The 18,099-nt window shown below is 43.5% G+C and overlaps 1 protein-coding gene across 1 annotated transcript in view; it reads left to right on the forward strand.

Annotated features, from left to right (window-relative positions):
• Positions 1-11,309: 11,309 nt before the first annotated feature.
• Positions 11,310-18,099, forward strand: part of KIT (KIT proto-oncogene, receptor tyrosine kinase) — a 54,344-nt gene continuing 47,554 nt past the window's right edge. The window contains exon 1 of the mRNA XM_030492708.1: positions 11,310-11,437. Coding sequence (XP_030348568.1) covers positions 11,368-11,437 — 70 coding nt within the window. The 5' untranslated portion in view covers positions 11,310-11,367. The remainder of the gene's footprint in view (positions 11,438-18,099) is intronic.

The raw sequence follows: 18,099 nt of genomic DNA on the forward strand, positions 1-18,099 counted from the left end.
ACTGCTCTTTTATAGATTGGGCAATATCTATAATTATTTGCGTAACAAAAAGGTGCCCTCTAAAGATATGCTTGCCGTTAAAATTGAGATACTGTTGCACACTTGGCTAAAAAGGAGTTAGCAAACATCTTCCTTTTTATCCAGCTGCAATCAATCAAATAGTCCAAGAAGGCTGTGAATGAATATGAGTTAAAGTTGTCTGTGAAAAACATAACAAGTGGAGCCTTTTCAGAAACATCATACCTGAGAATGTACTAAAGTCTACTAGCAATTTGTAAGCAAATGGTTCATTTCCTTCCAAGACAGGTTTACTTCTGATGATGCTATTTAATGTGACAACAGCAGCATAAACAGGTCATACAACCCAGGATACCAGCTGGAAATGCCCCCTGCAAAGAGGATGATGAGGACAAGCCACAAGTAGCACCAAGGCTCTGCTCCCAGCCTGCCAGCGAGCTGATACAGATGCGACAGCTTTGGGTGTACATTGGAGCACACTCAAGAGCTAGTGCCAGGAGGAAATCCCTTTCTGAAACACATAATGCTGCCTCTCTGTTGTGTGGAGCTTCCTGAGGCCAGACCCTTGCTGCAGATGTAGGAAAGGTAATCCTGTAGTATTTTTCCTGCTTAAGGAGCCATCTCTACCCCCTCCCCTGCTCTTGTCCCAAAGTGCATCCTGCTTGGGGATGCTCTGCATCTGCCAGCAAAAGATTCAGTGCAGATGAGCTGAGAAGAGCGTTCCCTGCACCCCCTTTAGTACATCTGGGAAAAAGGAGCTGCAATTTATCTCATGCAGCTTTGGTATAGGGAAATTAAAAAATCTATGTGGAACCACAGTCTAGCTGAAGGAACTGAAAACTTTATCAGAGGGAGTGAACAGAAGTTGTCAGCTCTAGGAGACCACAAAGACCTAGAAAATAACTGCATGGGCTGCAGACCACAATGCACTTCATTGACAGTGGTGTTAATTTAAGCAACCCTGTTCTCCACCTCTCTTTTTTGTATTATACCAATGCTTCAGCTAGGCTAGTTCCCTGCCTGGATCCATGACGTGGCCACTCACACCTTTGCCTAGCACAAAGGAGAGAGCCAAGCATGAGTAAATCACAGACAGGGCAGCACAACTACTCTAAGAATATGAGGTGCTGGAGCATCATAGTAATGCGGGGAGGCAGAAAGCTCTGGTACTTCAGTGCTGCTGCTAGTCCAGCTTACCCATACTCAGCTACACCTTGTCTCACTGGGTTACAATCACTCCTAGGGAAACAAGCATGGCAGTGTGCACCGGTAGAGGAATTCACCTACAGATACAGTTGCTGGGCTTGCAGGCTCCATCAGGAAATACTCTTCACTCCACATCACTGTTAATGGACAGGTTACCATTCAGGCAAGATATTAGTGGGAAACTGAGTGAGAGGGCATCTGCAACCCTCAGCCTTTCTGTTGTGTTGGTTTTGATGCAAAGAAATGAGAGGAGCTTCAGGAAGGTGTATGTACCAGCCAGCTAACCAGGCCCACAGGCATACTGCAAATGAATGTGACACACACTAGAGATGCTCACTAACTGCTTTGAGATGCTAATACCTAGCTCTTACCTTGCCCTCACTAGCCACAGAGCACAACACATTATGCAAAGGAAGTCAGTGCACTTTATAGCTGGAGACACTGTGGCACAGAGAAACTTCACTGAAGTTCTCCAGTGGGGCAGTGCAAGGGGGCTCCCAAATCCCAGTGCCATAGGGCAGCTGCAGGGTCCTTTTTTTTTTTCCCACTGAGCAAGACCTGCAGACCTATAGAAGTCTGTGCCATTCCCATCTGGAGACGGTGAAGTGATATGAAATGTAGCTGGTAGTGGTGCAAGATCTAGACACATCTGTGCTTGTGACTCAGTCTCCTTGTCTAAAAATTTTGTTAGTTCTGCTTTTGGATTTCTTATTTATAGAGGAAACTTACTGATTGTCCATCTTACTGGTTTTTAGGCACCTAAAGGAAATGGCTGTTAACCTTTGAGACTAAGCAGCATATGCAAACATATTTGCAACATATGCAAATATCAGCCACATAAGAGTGAGATATCTGTGAGATATCTGTCTAAACCAGTTGTCTAGATTCCCTCTGAGGAGGAGAAACACATCTCCAGAAGATAATTCATCCCACCTGCATCAGACTGGGTGACACCAGAGGCGCCTGCATTTCTGCACTGGATACAGACACCACCTAGCCATCTAGCTTAGAACCAGGTAAATCTTAGCCTCAGCTGGCTCATTTCCATAGAGATCCTGTCTTCATTAAAGAACTGAGAAAAGCAAAATTCAATGAGTTGTCAATCAATAACATTTTACCCAATGTAGCTGACCACACAGCAATATGACATGAATACAAAATGAGTGGACATTTGATCCAGGACCCTGTTATCATGTTGAACATAGGCTGTAGTTCTCTATTTTACCAGTGGCTAATAGTGTCAGACAAATTCCAATGTCTTACTACTTCTGGATATCTGCAGTGTTTGTTTGCAGAAGGATTTCCCAAATGTTTGGAAAGGAACTTGAGATGCTAATGTTCTTCCAGGCTTTCAAGGGTCAAAATGACACATGCTTCATCATATGATTGTGCTAGAGAAACTGAGAAATCATCTGTGAAAGAAGATGAAAGAAGAATTCTAAACATTATTTACAACATTTTCTGCATATTTCTGTTTATCAGCTGTACAGTGTTTGTGTAGTGAGAATTATTAACATGGCATCGAGGTTCTGCAGATAATAATACCCCAAGATTTAACCCCAGGTTGAGACTCTGACTCAGATTCAGCAAACAGCACCTGTTAAATTTGCCTTTGAAAGGAGCTACCCTACCGTGTTATTTTGACTTCTTGTCACTGCCATAAATCCAGTGCACGTTGACATAGACTAATGAGTGGACATTTGCCACAGCCACATCCTAATTGCTATACTAATTTCATCCCCAAAGCCCCAAACAAATGATCTGCTACTGACACATGAACTCGAGCAAAAGCTGGGGGGGAAAAGCTGCCCGTTCTCCGAGGTGTAGCAAGATAAGCAAGCTGTTTCTGGTCTGACATTGTGTTAATAGTGGGCCATATGTGGGCTCTACAGAGAGGGCTGGTAACACATCAGAGATCACGCATTTAACAGATTGTACCTATAACCAGCATCTTGTATAACATTTAATATAAGGATAAATAAAGGCAACGGCAGCAGCAGCCTGGATTGGGCACAAAACAATTGGCCAGCTGACGTGAGGTAGGGGAAATAGCTCCAAGATAACCAAGATATCCACTCCTAGGAGGAGCCAGCTGCTGCCTTGCATTGTTTAAACTGCCCTGGCTATTTAGGTGTCCATCTACAATGGGGAAATCACCTCTAAGTACCTTCACACCTGGCTTCAGATAGAGGCATCATGGCATTTACTTTGGCATTTAAAGGCCAGGTCCTGTAGAATACAAGGGTTTGCTTTTGTGAGGTGCTGGCTTTGGCAGCAAGCCAGCCTAAGTTCTCACTGCTCGTTCTCATTGCTTTTTCTCCCTCGGTTTGGCAGTAGACCTGTTTGCAAAGCCACACAGTAAACCAGATCACAGTCTAGATTATGGGTGAAAAATAACCTTTCCTGTGGTTCCTCAAAATAGCTGTGACAGCAAAACAAAGAGCTAGCAAGTTAAAGTGCCACAGCAGGGGACAGAAATAGGGAGAGAAGGGTCAGGACTGTCCTAAGCCTATTTCATGGCCAGTGTCTTGCAAACCAATGTGACAAACACACAGAAGTAGTTCAGGATGGAGGCAGACACAGAAACTATCAGCTGTGAAAGCCTAGTCCCAGTGGAGGCACATCCCCTCAGCAAGAAAGGCTGTATGCCTAGAGGGGTAACGGCTCGTAAGCTGACATTTACATTTGCATTATTTCCAACAAGGAGCAGATGGCAAAGGGATGCTCCATAATTTCTTATGTGAACCCCAAAGAATCCCAAATCTCAGTTTTAGTTGGACACTTTCCAGTCCCAAACTGGTCCTGTGTGCTGCCAGGTGACAGCACGACTCCATAGGCAGTTAATTAAGGAACCTAGGACAGGGAAGAGAGACTGTGAGATACAAACGTCTGTAAGATTTAAAATAGGCTGAAGTGAAGGCAGGGCTTCTCCACTGAAGGTGCAAAGAGACGGTGAGCTCTGAGAACACACCCTGGTGCAACAGCAGAGTCCTCTGAGCATGGGAACCTGTTCACAAGCTGGAGACTGGCTTTGGTCTGCATGGTCGGCAACTGTGATTAGGGGTTTGCCAGCAATGCTCTTGAATTTGGAAGCAGAAACAACACACGAGGGAACCGTCTGAACATATCAAGACAAAACCAGATATGATCTTTAAAATATATTTTTTTTACACTAACGCAGTTGTTTATGTTGCATAGCAGACAGATACGTACAGAAAAATGCGCAGAAATATCTAGATAAACATTGCACACCTGGGCAGTGCATCATTTCAATATCAGCTCCATAAAAGGACTGAGATAGAATAGGAAAAGGGCCCCAGGAAACATCCTGGAACTCGTTTGGCTGAATTTGAGCATACTGAACTGATATGGCCCTACTAAATCTGCTAAAACTCAGAACAGCAGGAGAAAAAAGGAAAAGCAGATATTCTATTTGATAGAATGTTGCCTCTTTAGATCCAAATTCACAAGCTTTCTAAAGCTTGATGCTTTCATTAATATCAGCAACTTTACAACACCTGTCTCAGAGGGACAAAATACCATATTTACTCCTGGGCATCTTCACAAACTGATTTTTTCTTTCTGGCTACCCAGCCTGGACAAACTTTCAAAATTTGCATTTGATGACTTATGAAAAATAATAATTCTTAATAAATTAAAATTAATAATTGAATTATTAAAAACATTTTTTTTCAAGGCTAGGTTGGACAGGGCCTTTAGTGACATGGTCTAGGGGAAGGTGTCCCTGCCCATGGCAGGGGGGTTGGAACTAGATGACCTTAAGGTCCTTTCCAACCCAAACCATTCTATGATTCTATGAAATGAATCAAGGGGCAGTTCCAGTTCCAGGCCTTCCCAGGATCCCAGGCAGCCAGCATGCACTGGGAAGGTGGTTGAAAGTGTCTTCAAAAGCTCACTTAAACTATGTAACAGGCTACATACAGAAATTTCCGAAGGTGACTGCACCATCCCAGTTTAAAAACTCTTATCAAAAAGACTGAAAAAAAACTTCTACAGGTGAACAAAATAGACGATTGGATGATAAATGTGATGGTCATGACCTTCCTAATGGGGAGGCACCTTTAACTACCCTTTACTCTCCCGGTGGTGTTTATGTTTTTCTAGCTGTCTATCAGCACTGTGAGCTTCGGGATTATAATATACACTGCATTTGCAAATTCACATAGCTGAAAAAAAAAGCCCCAAAGGCCTCTGGCAGTACAAGATAGCCATATGAAATTGGAATAAGACTGACAGGAAAATAATCTCTTAGAGACTTTTGGTTAGCAAGAACTGTGAAGATAGATTGTAATGAAAACGTAAATAAGTATATACCTGCTGTGCGGTACCCTAAGACACTGCAGCATTGCCTTGGTAAGGGTTACCTACCCTATAGAGAAGGGCAACATAATCTACAGCATTTTAGTTTAGTAGGTGTTACTCAAAAAGTTGCAGAGACAGAAGTGAGAGGCAATGGAGAAGCTGTTAGCTCTGTGGATACTTAACCCACCTGCAGCAAACTGCAAGCCTTGCTTTACCAAAGCTGTGAGTTACCCACTCAGAGACAGAGATGCCAACTAAAGAGTGCCTTGCTTATTAAGAAGATCAGTTGCCTATGGCCATCATGGGAATTGAACAAAACTGAGCAGAAACTGAGCCAAGCTTTGCCAAGAAGCAGCTAGGGAGACCAGCTTCTTGGTCTTTCTATGAAAAATAGTAAATGGGTCACATGTGCAGCCCGTTTACTATTTTAAGAACCGTCTTCTCTAACATGCTCTGAGTCTAATAAATAACAGTCATTTTTAAGGCCAGACACTGATATCCTTGTTCCAGACAAGATGGCAGGGTTGTGACAAATCCGCCTTGCTCTGTACAAGGAGATGGGCAGAGCGGGCACTGAGGATGGAACCGGGAGGGAGCAGGAGGCTCATATGATGCTCCCCTGACAAAGGCTGAGTGCTCCAGGCCAGACATGTGAGAGAAGCACTGGCAGAAGGAGTCAAGAGAGGCCACTCACCCACAAAGTACAACCCAGGTTAGTAGGAAGTTTTAAAGCTGAATAAAGGGGAACCGATGCCTTTCTGCAAACTACACAAAGATGTAAACAAAATGGGACCTAAAGAACTTTGAATATGTATTGGAAGGCTAAAAAGGATCCAAGCAATTTTTGACACACCTAAATGGTGGTAAATTAAAATAGGTTAAAGAAAGATAATTTGAGAGATGATGAGACAAACAGGACATGATAAAACAAACTTTTCAGTTTATCTGCTCAGGGAGCACAGGCAAGACAAGCACCCTGTACTCCACATCAGACTTTTGACATATATGCAATCTCAACCAAGGCGATTCTTTTGCTTTTGGTAAGTTTTCTTCTTATTTGATCCCTAAATTAATACACAACTTAGTGCAGTTTAACAAAAATGCCAACGGAGTCAAGTGGATCTCATGTGGCTTTAATCACCTCAGAGAAAAACGCCTGACAAAACCTCTCTCTAGCCATTTATTTAGATTTCAGATATGGAAAAGCACTGTGAGAAAACACAGAAGGACTCTCTATGAACTGCAAAGCAAAGTTAGTTCTTGTCACGAGATGCAGAGCCTGGATATGTTTTCAGCAACCAAGGCACTAATATCCTGTTGGGAGCAGGCAGAGAGGGCAAGGACAAGGCTCTTCAGATCCGCAACCCAAAGCTGCCATGTGTGGGAAGGCCAGGGAAGGATGGGAAGGGCAGCAAGCTGGGAAAGGAGAATGCTTTGGAGGAAGCCACATCAGTTGTTTCTCCACAATTACTTTGATATTAAAACTCTAAAAAAAAAAAAAAAAAAAGGCAACAAAATGAAATAAGACAAACCAAGACTTGAAAAGATCTAAGTTGATGCATGGAGTCAGCTCTCAACAGTGGCCTGTGCAAATAAAGCAGCAAATGATAAAGGCAAGAACCATACTTGGCAGTTCATAAAGACAAATCTCATTTCTTAGTAAGATTGCAGGCTATAACCTAACAAAAAATGCTATCAAGAAGATTAGAGCCTTTATTTTCCACTTAAGCTTATACTGATAAAGCAGTTTTTACAATAGTGTGCTATGCATGTGATAATACAAGATGTCTTTAAAAACAGCACACATTTCAAGCTTCAATGATGATTATATCTATGCTCTTGACATTCAATGCTGGAAAAATCTTTAATTAACTAGGACGGCAATGATGATTTACGATCACGGGCACAATGGGATTTGAGTGTTTTACAAAACTGGATTAAAAGGGAATAAGAGATACCTCCTACTTTAGTAAGACTGAATGGATTCAGTTTGAAGTCTCATATTCCAGAGGGAATGAGATAAAGGTGTCCACTTTATCTGCTTTTGTCTTAGTGTCGTCCCTGCTAAAAATAGCAGAAGTTTCTTCAGTTAAACTGCATGAAGACATTATAATCCTACCACCTACAGATGAAGCCTTAAAGACATATGCCTATCAAATACTACCAGTTCTCTCCACTTACCCACCCTCATGGGTGGGTAATCACAAGTGTTTATGGGTGTGACCTTACACTCCACCTTATAGGTGTGACCTCACACATGTCAGTGTGAGGATGTAGAAGGCTGGAAATTAATATGAGTTAATGCAATGGGACGTCCCAAAATCTCAAGGCTTTTAGAAAACAGATCCAGCCAGATTATACCTTGTTGTACCAACAGTTTAGACCAGCAGATTTCACCTTTTTTTTTTTTATTAATAAACAAGAGGCTCATAAAATTCACAGCTATGGTTTTGTCAATTAAAATTAAGATACAGCAGAGTGCCGAGTATATATTTTTGCACAGTGGTCATATGACATGACTGACAGACACTCTTCAGAAATGCTGGTTTAGATGAATGCACAAGGCAGAAATTTAACTGCTTTTCACTTCTAAAAAGCTTAACAAACTTTTACGCCAATGATTAGAAAGCTATTACAACAACACTGGTAGATTAATACACATTTCAAACTCTCATAATTTCTCAAAGCATTCAGGAATCACAGAGGAGTTAATTCTCGAGCTGTCTGGCTTGCTGGGGCTGCCAGTTTATAGAGAACAGTAGTGCCCCGGACTAAGATCTATCAATCTGCAATTCAGAAAAAGGAAAGTGTAACCTTACAGAAGAAGTTGTTATCATAGGGTTATCAGGAAGGATTCCAGCTGGCATTGATTGGCTGTATCAGAAGGGTATTTTCCTCTATTTTCATTAGATATGCCATGCCATAGATAACAGTTTCCACAGATTATTTATGCTGTAAAGATTTAGAATGAAAAGGTTTTCATAGCCCTGACAAATAAACTGCTTGAAACCACCAAATCGGCTAATTTCAAAATGTGTTTCCATTCAGATACAGAAATAATGTAAGTTCTTCATTAGGGCACCAGTTGTTCAATGACATCAGCTTAATCTTACCAATATTATCGACCTATTCAGTGTTTACTCCAGTAAGCAGTCCCATGGATGTGTAACAGCAATCTTTTGAATTGACTATTCAAAGGAACTGGTCCATAAATGTTAAATCACTTCAAGGATTTCAAGCTGAAGTGAACCTTCCAAATGCAGGGTTTCCATAATTCTCAAAGCTTATCATTCTTATTTCCAAATCTGTATCCATTGTCTCCAAAGTCTGCAGATCTCCCTCTTGTCTCTCCCACAAAATCTCAACCTACTGCAAGTTGGTTCCATCAGACGACGAGGAAAGATGGCATTCCCTGTCCTAATATACTTGCCATTGTACCGGAGTGACAGCTGAAGAGAGGAGCATGTAAGGCTGGCTGCAAACACAAAGAAGACCCTTTCTGGCTTAAGCTCACTTATTTTGGACAAAGACAAAAAAAAGACCTAAGAGAATCCCCACTGCTTAAGAAACTTTCTTTTTCGTCTATAATGCAAACAGAATAAGGATGAGAGAACTTACAGCATTCAGTGCAATGCAGAGGTGGAAAGAGCAACTGTGTTTATCGTTATGATTATTAAAAACAAATGAAGTGGCAAGGTTAAAACCAATTCACCTTTGTTTCCCACTTACTGTAGCTATTTATAATCAGGCAAAGTACATGGAGAATATTGTTGCCACTCTGATTTTGAGATGTCTAACATACAGCTAACTCTCGTGGAAATAAGGCACATGATGCAAGGCCATGCGGACTTTGGCTTCATGTGATCAGGGATGTGCAGGACATAAAGGCAGGTCACTAACTGAAAGAGCACTAATCAAGAACAACAGGGAGAAGAAACCTGTCACAATAACAACATCACATGTTCCTTGATAATGTTTCAGTGGAAACCTCTCATAGCATATTGTGCTCTGCCTTTGCATCTTTAAGAAATTAAACTGTAAACGCTCCATGTATTTATAGGAAAAAATTCCAACTCCCTTTTTTTCTCCTACAAAAACAAAACCCAAAGATACCTGGAAAATCCGGAGTACACTAAAAAATTAAGTATTAAACTGTTGGTTTTTTTTTTTCCCCTCCACCTAGAATTAATTTGATAAGGCTAGCACCTACTGAGAAATATGATTTTAAAATGATGTTTGATTTTGAAATTGTTGGTGTGCTAACAAGAACGTACGCCGTTTTGCAGCAGAGGAAGGATTCACCCATCAAAAGAGACTGGCTGTCAGAGATGAAAGAGAGTAAAGAAATGGAGAGAGAGCCATTTTAAACACATAAGACTTTCATCTCATGCTGGACCATACGGGACAGTGTTATTAACCCTGGAAAAAATCTGACAGGAGTGTAAAAGAAGAGAAGATGAAGAAAGTAAAAAAAAAAAAAAAAGGAATAATTTACCTTCAATAACTTTTCTGATCTGTACCGACACGTTTCAAGAAGTCTACATTTATGCTTTTCCACGGGTGAAGGTTTTGGCATGTGTCCTCTGCTTCTTCCTGCACATGCAGAAGTGTAGGTATGGGTTTTCTGGCATTCAGTTTGTCCTTGGTGCATCTGCCTGCTAGGGTGCTGCCTGTGGATACCTGGGCAGAGGGCAGCTGGCGAATGCATGGATGACACCTTTGCTTGGGTCACCCATATACATTTCTTGCACCTCAGCAGCATGTGACACTGACTGACATAGCTGTGTTTAAGACATTTCTGTAGTTTGCATTATTTCTGCCTGAAGAGCAGCTCTGCAACTACAGAAGCAAGTGCTCCCAGATCCTCCTTGTCAGTCGTCTCATCGGTGCTTAAAAAACTCCCTCTGTGGGATTCCACAACCTCATCTCCACAATACATTTGTAGACTAAATTCTCCTTACTCTTTGCAAGTGCTTTCTAACATTTAAGCTTTTTTTTTTTTTTTTTCCTGGGAACTAAATGGATTACTTTTTATCTTGCCCTTGAGGGACATGAGAAACAATTGCTCACAATCCTCTTTGCAAGAACCTTTTCCATGTTCAATCTCCCTGTCAGCTTTCTCTTTTCCACACCAAACCAGCCAGTTCTTTCAATCCTTCCTCTTGTGTCACAGCATATTCTTTTAAGTCTCACTTCTGGTGCTCTGACTGACCGTTAGTAGATGAGAGCCCAGCGCGGACACAGTCTGAGATCCCAGCGCTGAGAGCCAGGGCAGAAACGTTACCTTTGGTGCACATAAAATTTCTTATGACACCTCAAGGAGCTATCAGAGAAGGTTCTGTCCCTCCCACCCCCCGTCTTCCCCAGCCCCACAGCTCCGACCCCTCCTCACAGCACTTGCCGGTGCCCACCACGGCAGTACTCTGACCCGAGAGGAGGGCGATCTCTCCCCCACTACAACATTGTGTGCATATTCGGCCACTGGGGTTTTTATGTTTTAAACCATTTTATTTTAGGGGGGTGGTGTTTGGGGTCTTTATAGTAAGCGCTACAGGGGCAAATCAGGACGCACCCCAGGGAGGCGGGGATGGGGCGGGTGGGGGTGGGCTTCTCCCCACCTGCGCCCATCCCCGTGGTGGCGGGGCGAGGGCGCGGAGGGCGCCACGGGGGGCCGCGCAGCGCGGCACGGCGCGGGGCGGGCGGTGGAGGCGGAGCCGGCTGTACTCCGCAGCCCTCCCGCGGGGGCTCGGGCATCTCTGCGCGCCGGGCGGTGCGAGCGGCAGCCGCGCCGCGCCGGGCTCGGGGGGTGGCGGCGGTGGGATGGAGGGCGCGTACCTCGCCTGGGAGCTGGCGCACGCCGTGCTGCTGCTGCTGAGCCTCTTCCTCGCAGGTGGGAGCCGCGGGCGCGGGAGGGCGCGGAGCTCCGCTGGGCCGGGGCAGGCGCGGGCGGCTGCAGGGAAAACTTCGGGGGCAGCGCCGTGCCGGGGGTCGCGGCGGCAGCTCCGCGCCGTGCCCTGGCATCGCCCCGCGCTGCCTTCACGGGACGCCCCGCCGGGGTGGTGGTGGGAAATAAGTCCTTTGTTTGCAGTGCGCGGTTATCCGGGGCTGGGAGAGGGGCCGGCAGGGAACCCCCCCACACCTCCCCGGGCCGGGCTGTTTTGACAATAAATTATCTGGTGATCAGTACAAAAAGTCCTCGCCGTTAAGTGCTCGTTGAACAATAGGCAGGGAACGAGCCGCCGCCGTCAGGTGTCCAGCGCTACCCAGCAGCGGTGAAGCCTCCCCGGGGAGGGGCCGGGCGTTCGGATCGGTAACCCGCTGCGCGCCGGCTGTGGGTCGGTACCTCGGTGCGCCCCGGCGGTGGGTCGGTGCCCAGCGGTCCGGAGGGGCTGGGCAGACGGCACACCGCGGGACAGGGCACCAGAGCCGTTGTGCTCCGGCACTGCCGGTGCTCCGCGTTGAAGAGGAAGGCGAGCAGTGTCGCTCTGGCCTTAGGAAGGTGTATCAGTGCTGAAACTTTAGTGTGTCGGACATAAATTGGAAGGTTCCCTTCCACTTCCTTGACAAAAGGGGCTTTCCTTGCCCAGCGTTGCAGCCCTAGCGCACAGGGATTGTGATTTTAAACACAGCATCTGACTGCAGGGCTGGGCAACTTTGCACATGGCTTTCGCAGTCGCCGTGCAGCTCGTAGTGCAGTTTGTAGGCTTAGGAGGCATTTAGAGGTCTACAGAGAAAGGTGCTCTAAGGAGGTCGCTACTAGTGTTCGAGGAGCTGCACCCAGGGAGGAATCTGGCCCTGGGCGCCGAAGTCTGAAAGTGAATAACACGAAAGGTTATTTTGCTACTTAACTAACAGCAAGCTGAGGATCCCAGAAAGCAAAGCACAATGCGAGGTGTTTAACACCCGCTGCCACCAACGGAGAGAGCAGCCAGGGAGGGCTCTGCGAGCCACTGCCCATGCTGCTGGGAGCAAACAAAACTAACGTACCAGGAACTAACAGTAGTGACAATTCACGCTTCTTTTAAGCATTTCGCTTTGGGATGTAAGAGGGGGCAGTAGTTGATTTATAAATATTTTTGTTAATGGTTTTGTTTGGGTAACTTTCTGGGTTTGGTCCCTTTTGTTTATTGATAATCTGAACTTAAGTGTGATGTCTGCCAACGTGGGCACTTTCCTATTTAGAAATACCCACATATGCCTGCAAAATGTTAGTGCAGTGGCCACAGGGGTGGGAAAGCCTTCTATCAACAGGTTATTCCTCAAAATATATATATATATATAGAAAAACCCATGTTGAAATTATTAATACCCACTAACTGTCTTTAGTTCATGTATTTCTTGCCTGCTCTTGAAAGTTATTCTTCATCATATGATTAGACTGTCCTTAAGAGAAGATTGAGAAACAGGTCAGACTGGTGGCATGAGATGCAGGCTCCAGAGTACTGGAGAGGTAAGGAGGGAACCTTCCTCTGATTCTTGGTTCCAACACTTACCTGTGGGAGACTTCACCTCAGGGGCACATCACACAAACGTGTAGACAAAAATACGCTGTGTAGTAGGCATAAAATGACAACTGTCTTCGGATATGTGTGTGCATCATCTGTGTATCACACAGATATAGGAATATTCCAGGCTGGTTTTGCGCTGGAGGAGGTATCAGAGTGATGGCTCATGTCCTGGCAGTGGCGCAGGGGACATCAGAAGTGACAGGAGCAGGACAGAGCTGATCTGCTGTGGTGGATTGCTCTGGAGCTAGCATGACCCTGGGCTACTTTTGGGTTTGCCTCAGTGCAGCTGCTGGGACTGGATGATCTCCTACAGTCCCTATTGAGACCAATCCTGTTGTCTATCATTATACAGATTTATATTAAGTGTTCTTCTTTGGCCTTTAGTCAAGAGCTTCTTTCTTTGGTTGCAAACAGGGAAGGAGGATGTAGAAAAAAGACCTTAATGTAGCTTCTCAGAGGGTAAACCATGCATCTCTTCTGTCCACAGCCCCTTCCTGCTTTTTGTTTTTCTTGCACCCTAACATACGTTTCCACTTTTCCTTCCATTTGGGTATTGCCTTAGTCCTCATTTAATGTGATATTCCGGAACGATCTTTACTCTGTACCTCTGCTGTCTTCCCCAGAGGCTTGCCCTGCACCCCACCCCCAGTACTGTGCCAGGGCGTAGGTGGCATTTCCATCTCGTGGTCATGGAAGACTGGACATGGTTCCTTTCAGCATCCATCAGTACAGCCTTTTTTTTTTTTCCAATCAGCTGCAGAGTAATAGGAGGCTCTCCCTGTGCCCAGAGGGAAGACTGTCTGTTTTCATGATGCTTCCTTCTACCTGTCAGCCACAAGGGAGGAGGCTTGAAGAAGGACGATTGAACTTGATGAGGATTCTGATTGCTGTCACTCAGTCGATGCCTTGACCCCCTCAAACCATCTGAGTATCATGCCTTCCCTACTCCCCTGTTTCCGTCTCTGCCCTCTCCTCCTTTCCTCCCTCCCTTATGCCAGGGCAGATTCTCCTGTGCAGAAGCATGGCCCAAGGGCACTGCCGGGGCAGAATGGAAGTGTCAAAGATTGCTCAATACTTGACTCTTTTTCCTTCCTTTACAACTGGGAACCCTCTCCCAGCAAGTGTGTGATTTTTTTCTACAGGCTTTATAATAAAGAATGTGATACATTTGGCAAGAAGTGAGACTCCCATTTGCATCCTGTTTAAGTACCATTCACAGAGACTGGAGGCATTCCCATGTGCTCATTTTGCAAGAGAGAGCCTCTCGTCAACAGATGACTGCAGCTGTAGTATCGTTGGGTTATACTGGCTCCCTGTGGGCTTTCCACCTTGCTTCAGCCCTCCCTGAAACCTATCGTTGATTGTCCAAACAGTAATGCTTCTGTGCAGGTGCCTGGATTCATCAAAGGATCCTGAGTCACCTCCACAAGGGACATGTTGCACCAGGACACAGGTGGAATCAGAAAGGATATGTCTTTAGCACACGTAAGCATGAGCTAGGACAGGTCTTAGGAGGAACTTCTGAGTCATGTTCCAGTTGGTAGGAGTTCTTGTGAAACTTGTCCTTCTCTCTCTCTGGTCTGTTGTGCGAGACTCTAATGATACCTCTATATCATTTGGGTAGTCTAAACTATATTTGTTGTTAGTGCAAGCTACTGGAGAGATTTTTAAGGCATACCTAGAGCTGTCAAATTAAATACCAAATACTTTGCATTTGTAGTTTGAAGGAAAGCTGCTTTCTAGCCTGAACTTCTAGTAAACACTCTGGTGTAATCTGAAGGTAAGGAATAGCAAATTCTGAATAAAACAAGAACCACACAGCATCAGAGAGTTTCAACAACATAAACGTTTACCTACAATACATGACAACTGATCTAATGTCATATCAATCTTGTAGAAGAGAGGCAGTAATTGCTCAAGGTTAAGCCAGTTTTCAGCTTTTTCTCTCTGCCCATGAAGATGAATGCCATTGCAGAGATCAAGCTTTGCACATTGTCTTGCTCTATGTATGTGACACATGATTTTACAGATGTTGTTTTCTTTTTCATCTAGTACAAACATCTTCCAGGATTTTGACTCATTTCCTTAAGTCTCTTTCAGCTGTTCAGAGAATGGCTAGAGGAAATGAGGTCTAATATCCTAATGCATTGCATTTACTGTAAGTACCCTCTCACTTTAAGTGTAGAACTTTGTCTTTTTTAAATTTCTGAATGTCTTCTGAATATTCTCCTGCACAAGAAAGAGCTTGCAGTTGTTTCTGTCCTTCAGAAACACATCTGCCATGGTTGAGGCTCTTCAGCCTTAATAGAGCTTAAGGTATTCATTGTAATCTTAGGCGAAAGATGAGTGCTGATGCTAAAGGCATTTAATGAAAGTGGTGATCCAGAATTCAGTGTGTTACATCTTTCTGGACATTTATTAAAAAAAAAATCTGAAGAGAATGCACATACAAATTGCTAGGACTTGGCATAAAAGGATTTTTAAAATCATTATTACTCTTCTGTATTATTTTACTGAAGTACCATGCTTGGCTTTTTCAGTGACTTTTAGGAAACTAGAAGGGCTTTTTCCGAAAGGACCCTCTTTGACAATTAATCCTGCAAACAGTCATAAATGAACATAGTTTTAGGCATGTGAGCAGTCTCCTTGGCTGGTTGCCAGACCTAATGACAACTGAAGAGTATTGTTTGTCCACCGGCCAAGATTGCTGCCGTTAGTGATAAAAGCATAAGGGGAATGTAAACATCTGTGTTTGAAGGGAAAACACGACTCCTGTTTTCTAGGGTATACCAATTTGAAAGCACAGTAAATGTTAATCTCTCAATGGATTTACTCTTGGGGATTATACTGATTTATTCTGAAAACATAGGTTTTCAGATGTATCTTTAAATGGATTTTTAATGATCTTTTTCATGTTGCAACAGATTTTTTTTGCACAGCACGTAAGGCTCTTTATTATCTTTAACAGTAATCAGGCGTGTAAATAACAGAAAAGTTTCTAATGTTGCTAGCATGCTATGCAGCTCCCGGGTTGCTCCATATGGATCCTTCCTGGAAATTGTAACTAAAATGAAGCATCGTTTAGTAACATTATCAGCTACTGGGGGGTTTGTCACCGGAGGGCTGACAGCATTAAATGTCTACGATTTTAAATGTCATCTTGACAGTTGAGTCCGTAATCATGTAACATAATCATTAAATACCCAACATGGAGAAGAATTCTCTGGTCAACTAGGCACTGATGGTTGTAAATCTAGGTGATAAAGAGGATGCATGGGCTGATTTAAGTTAAGAAGAGATGAAAACTGGGGCAGGGAAATTTGGAAATCAGAGAGATGTATCTCTTACAGGTTCTTTGGAAACCTGGCAAATGCTAGGTTAGTCCTACATCTCCTTTCTTTTCCCATAAGGAATTGTCGTTTAAGCTGAGTAGTGCTCCTCTGCTCATGCTGGGTGAACGTGCTCCTCATGACATGGAGTGGAGCCCGTCTTTTAGAGAAGTCCATCTTTTAAAGAAGGGCTTTGTGCAAAAGCCACACAGGAAAAAGAAATCACACTTGCTGGTTATAAGCTGTCATTCAGAGCCTGCATGTTTCGGGGCGGGGGGAGAAAAGGTCCCAGTGAGCTGTTTAATAGAAGTATTTTGGGTATTCACATACCTAGGCCGTTCAGAAGTAACTAGGTTCCTGCTGAATGGTATCAGGAGATTAAAAACTTGCACTTGGCTATCTTAATCTGTTTTTTGTTCAGGAGTTAATGACTGCACTGACATCATGTGTTGAAGGTTTTGTCCACAGCCCTCAGGACTGGAAACTTTATTCTTTGTTGAATGAAATGTGACTTTCTCACACATTCACCTGCCTCCTGCAGCTGGGTTTCTGAGAGACACAGCAAGTCTTGGGAAGCTCCCACAGAACTGTAAGAGTAAGGCTGGAGGAGACCTGGAGAGCTCATCTGGTCTGTTGCCTCCTATCCCCCCGCGTCAGACTAACTGCTCTAATCTGCTCTAAGGCAGACTTGTGGTGCAGAGTCTACCACCCATTTTTTTAGTACAAAAGTAGTTGTTAAAGGTCAAAAACTTCTCCTGATACCTAACCCAATCTGCTTTGCTGGTTGCTTAATTCCATCCTTTTATTTTTTCCCTGCTCTGGTGGATATAGTGAACTGCTGATTATCATCTTCTTTATAATACCATTTTACACATAGAAAATTCAAAGATGTTATATTAATTGTCAATGATTAACCTTTCTCAGCCTTTTCTTTGGTGTATCTTTTGTAACTCCTCCTCCTCTGGTTCTTCTCAGTCCTCTCCAACTTGTTTGCATTTCTTCCAGATATGATGTGTAAAATTGATGGCCGAATCCAGATAAGAAATGTTTTCCAGGTTTAACAAAATAGTTACCTCCCCATGTACTGTGTGCTTCAATTTGATTCAAAGCATTGTAAATCTGATTTTAATCATGATTTAAATCAGCCAACAGTAAGCCTCATTTTAACTGTTTTGCATTTGTACTTAATCATTTTGTAAAGAAAGGTTTAACCTCCTTTATTACCACTGAGACAGAGTTTTAATTAACTGTAGACTTTGCAGTTAGTGTTACACTTACTTTGATTAATCACTGTGCCTGTATTTAAGCAATTATGTAGGTTGTTATATATACACTTATTCTGATTCTTCATGTTTATGTTTAGTATGAAAATAGAAAGTGTTGACATTTCTTGTATTAGATAATTCATTTTTTTACTGATGACTTGCATTGATTACAATGAAGGAAACAAGAATTCTGAAATGTTCTTCCATTAGATAAACAGCACCACACAGAAGCCAGCCAATTCAGAAGAAAAAAGCTCGTTGAGAAATGTTTTGAAATAAAGAATTAATGACTGAAAGGCCTATCTGTAGTCAAAACTGGTGGTTTCTAATCACTGTGCTCTAAAAATTTTAGAACTAGTTCATCTCATCCTCTTTTTGTTCTTAGAATGGCAACGGAAAGAAAACATTCATGGTTTTTTTTTCAACTCATGATCAGTAGCTCCTCTTTGA

Source organism: Strigops habroptila, chromosome 7 (genome assembly GCF_004027225.2).
Source record: "Strigops habroptila isolate Jane chromosome 7, bStrHab1.2.pri, whole genome shotgun sequence".
NCBI classification, from domain to species: domain Eukaryota; kingdom Metazoa; phylum Chordata; class Aves; order Psittaciformes; family Psittacidae; genus Strigops; species Strigops habroptila.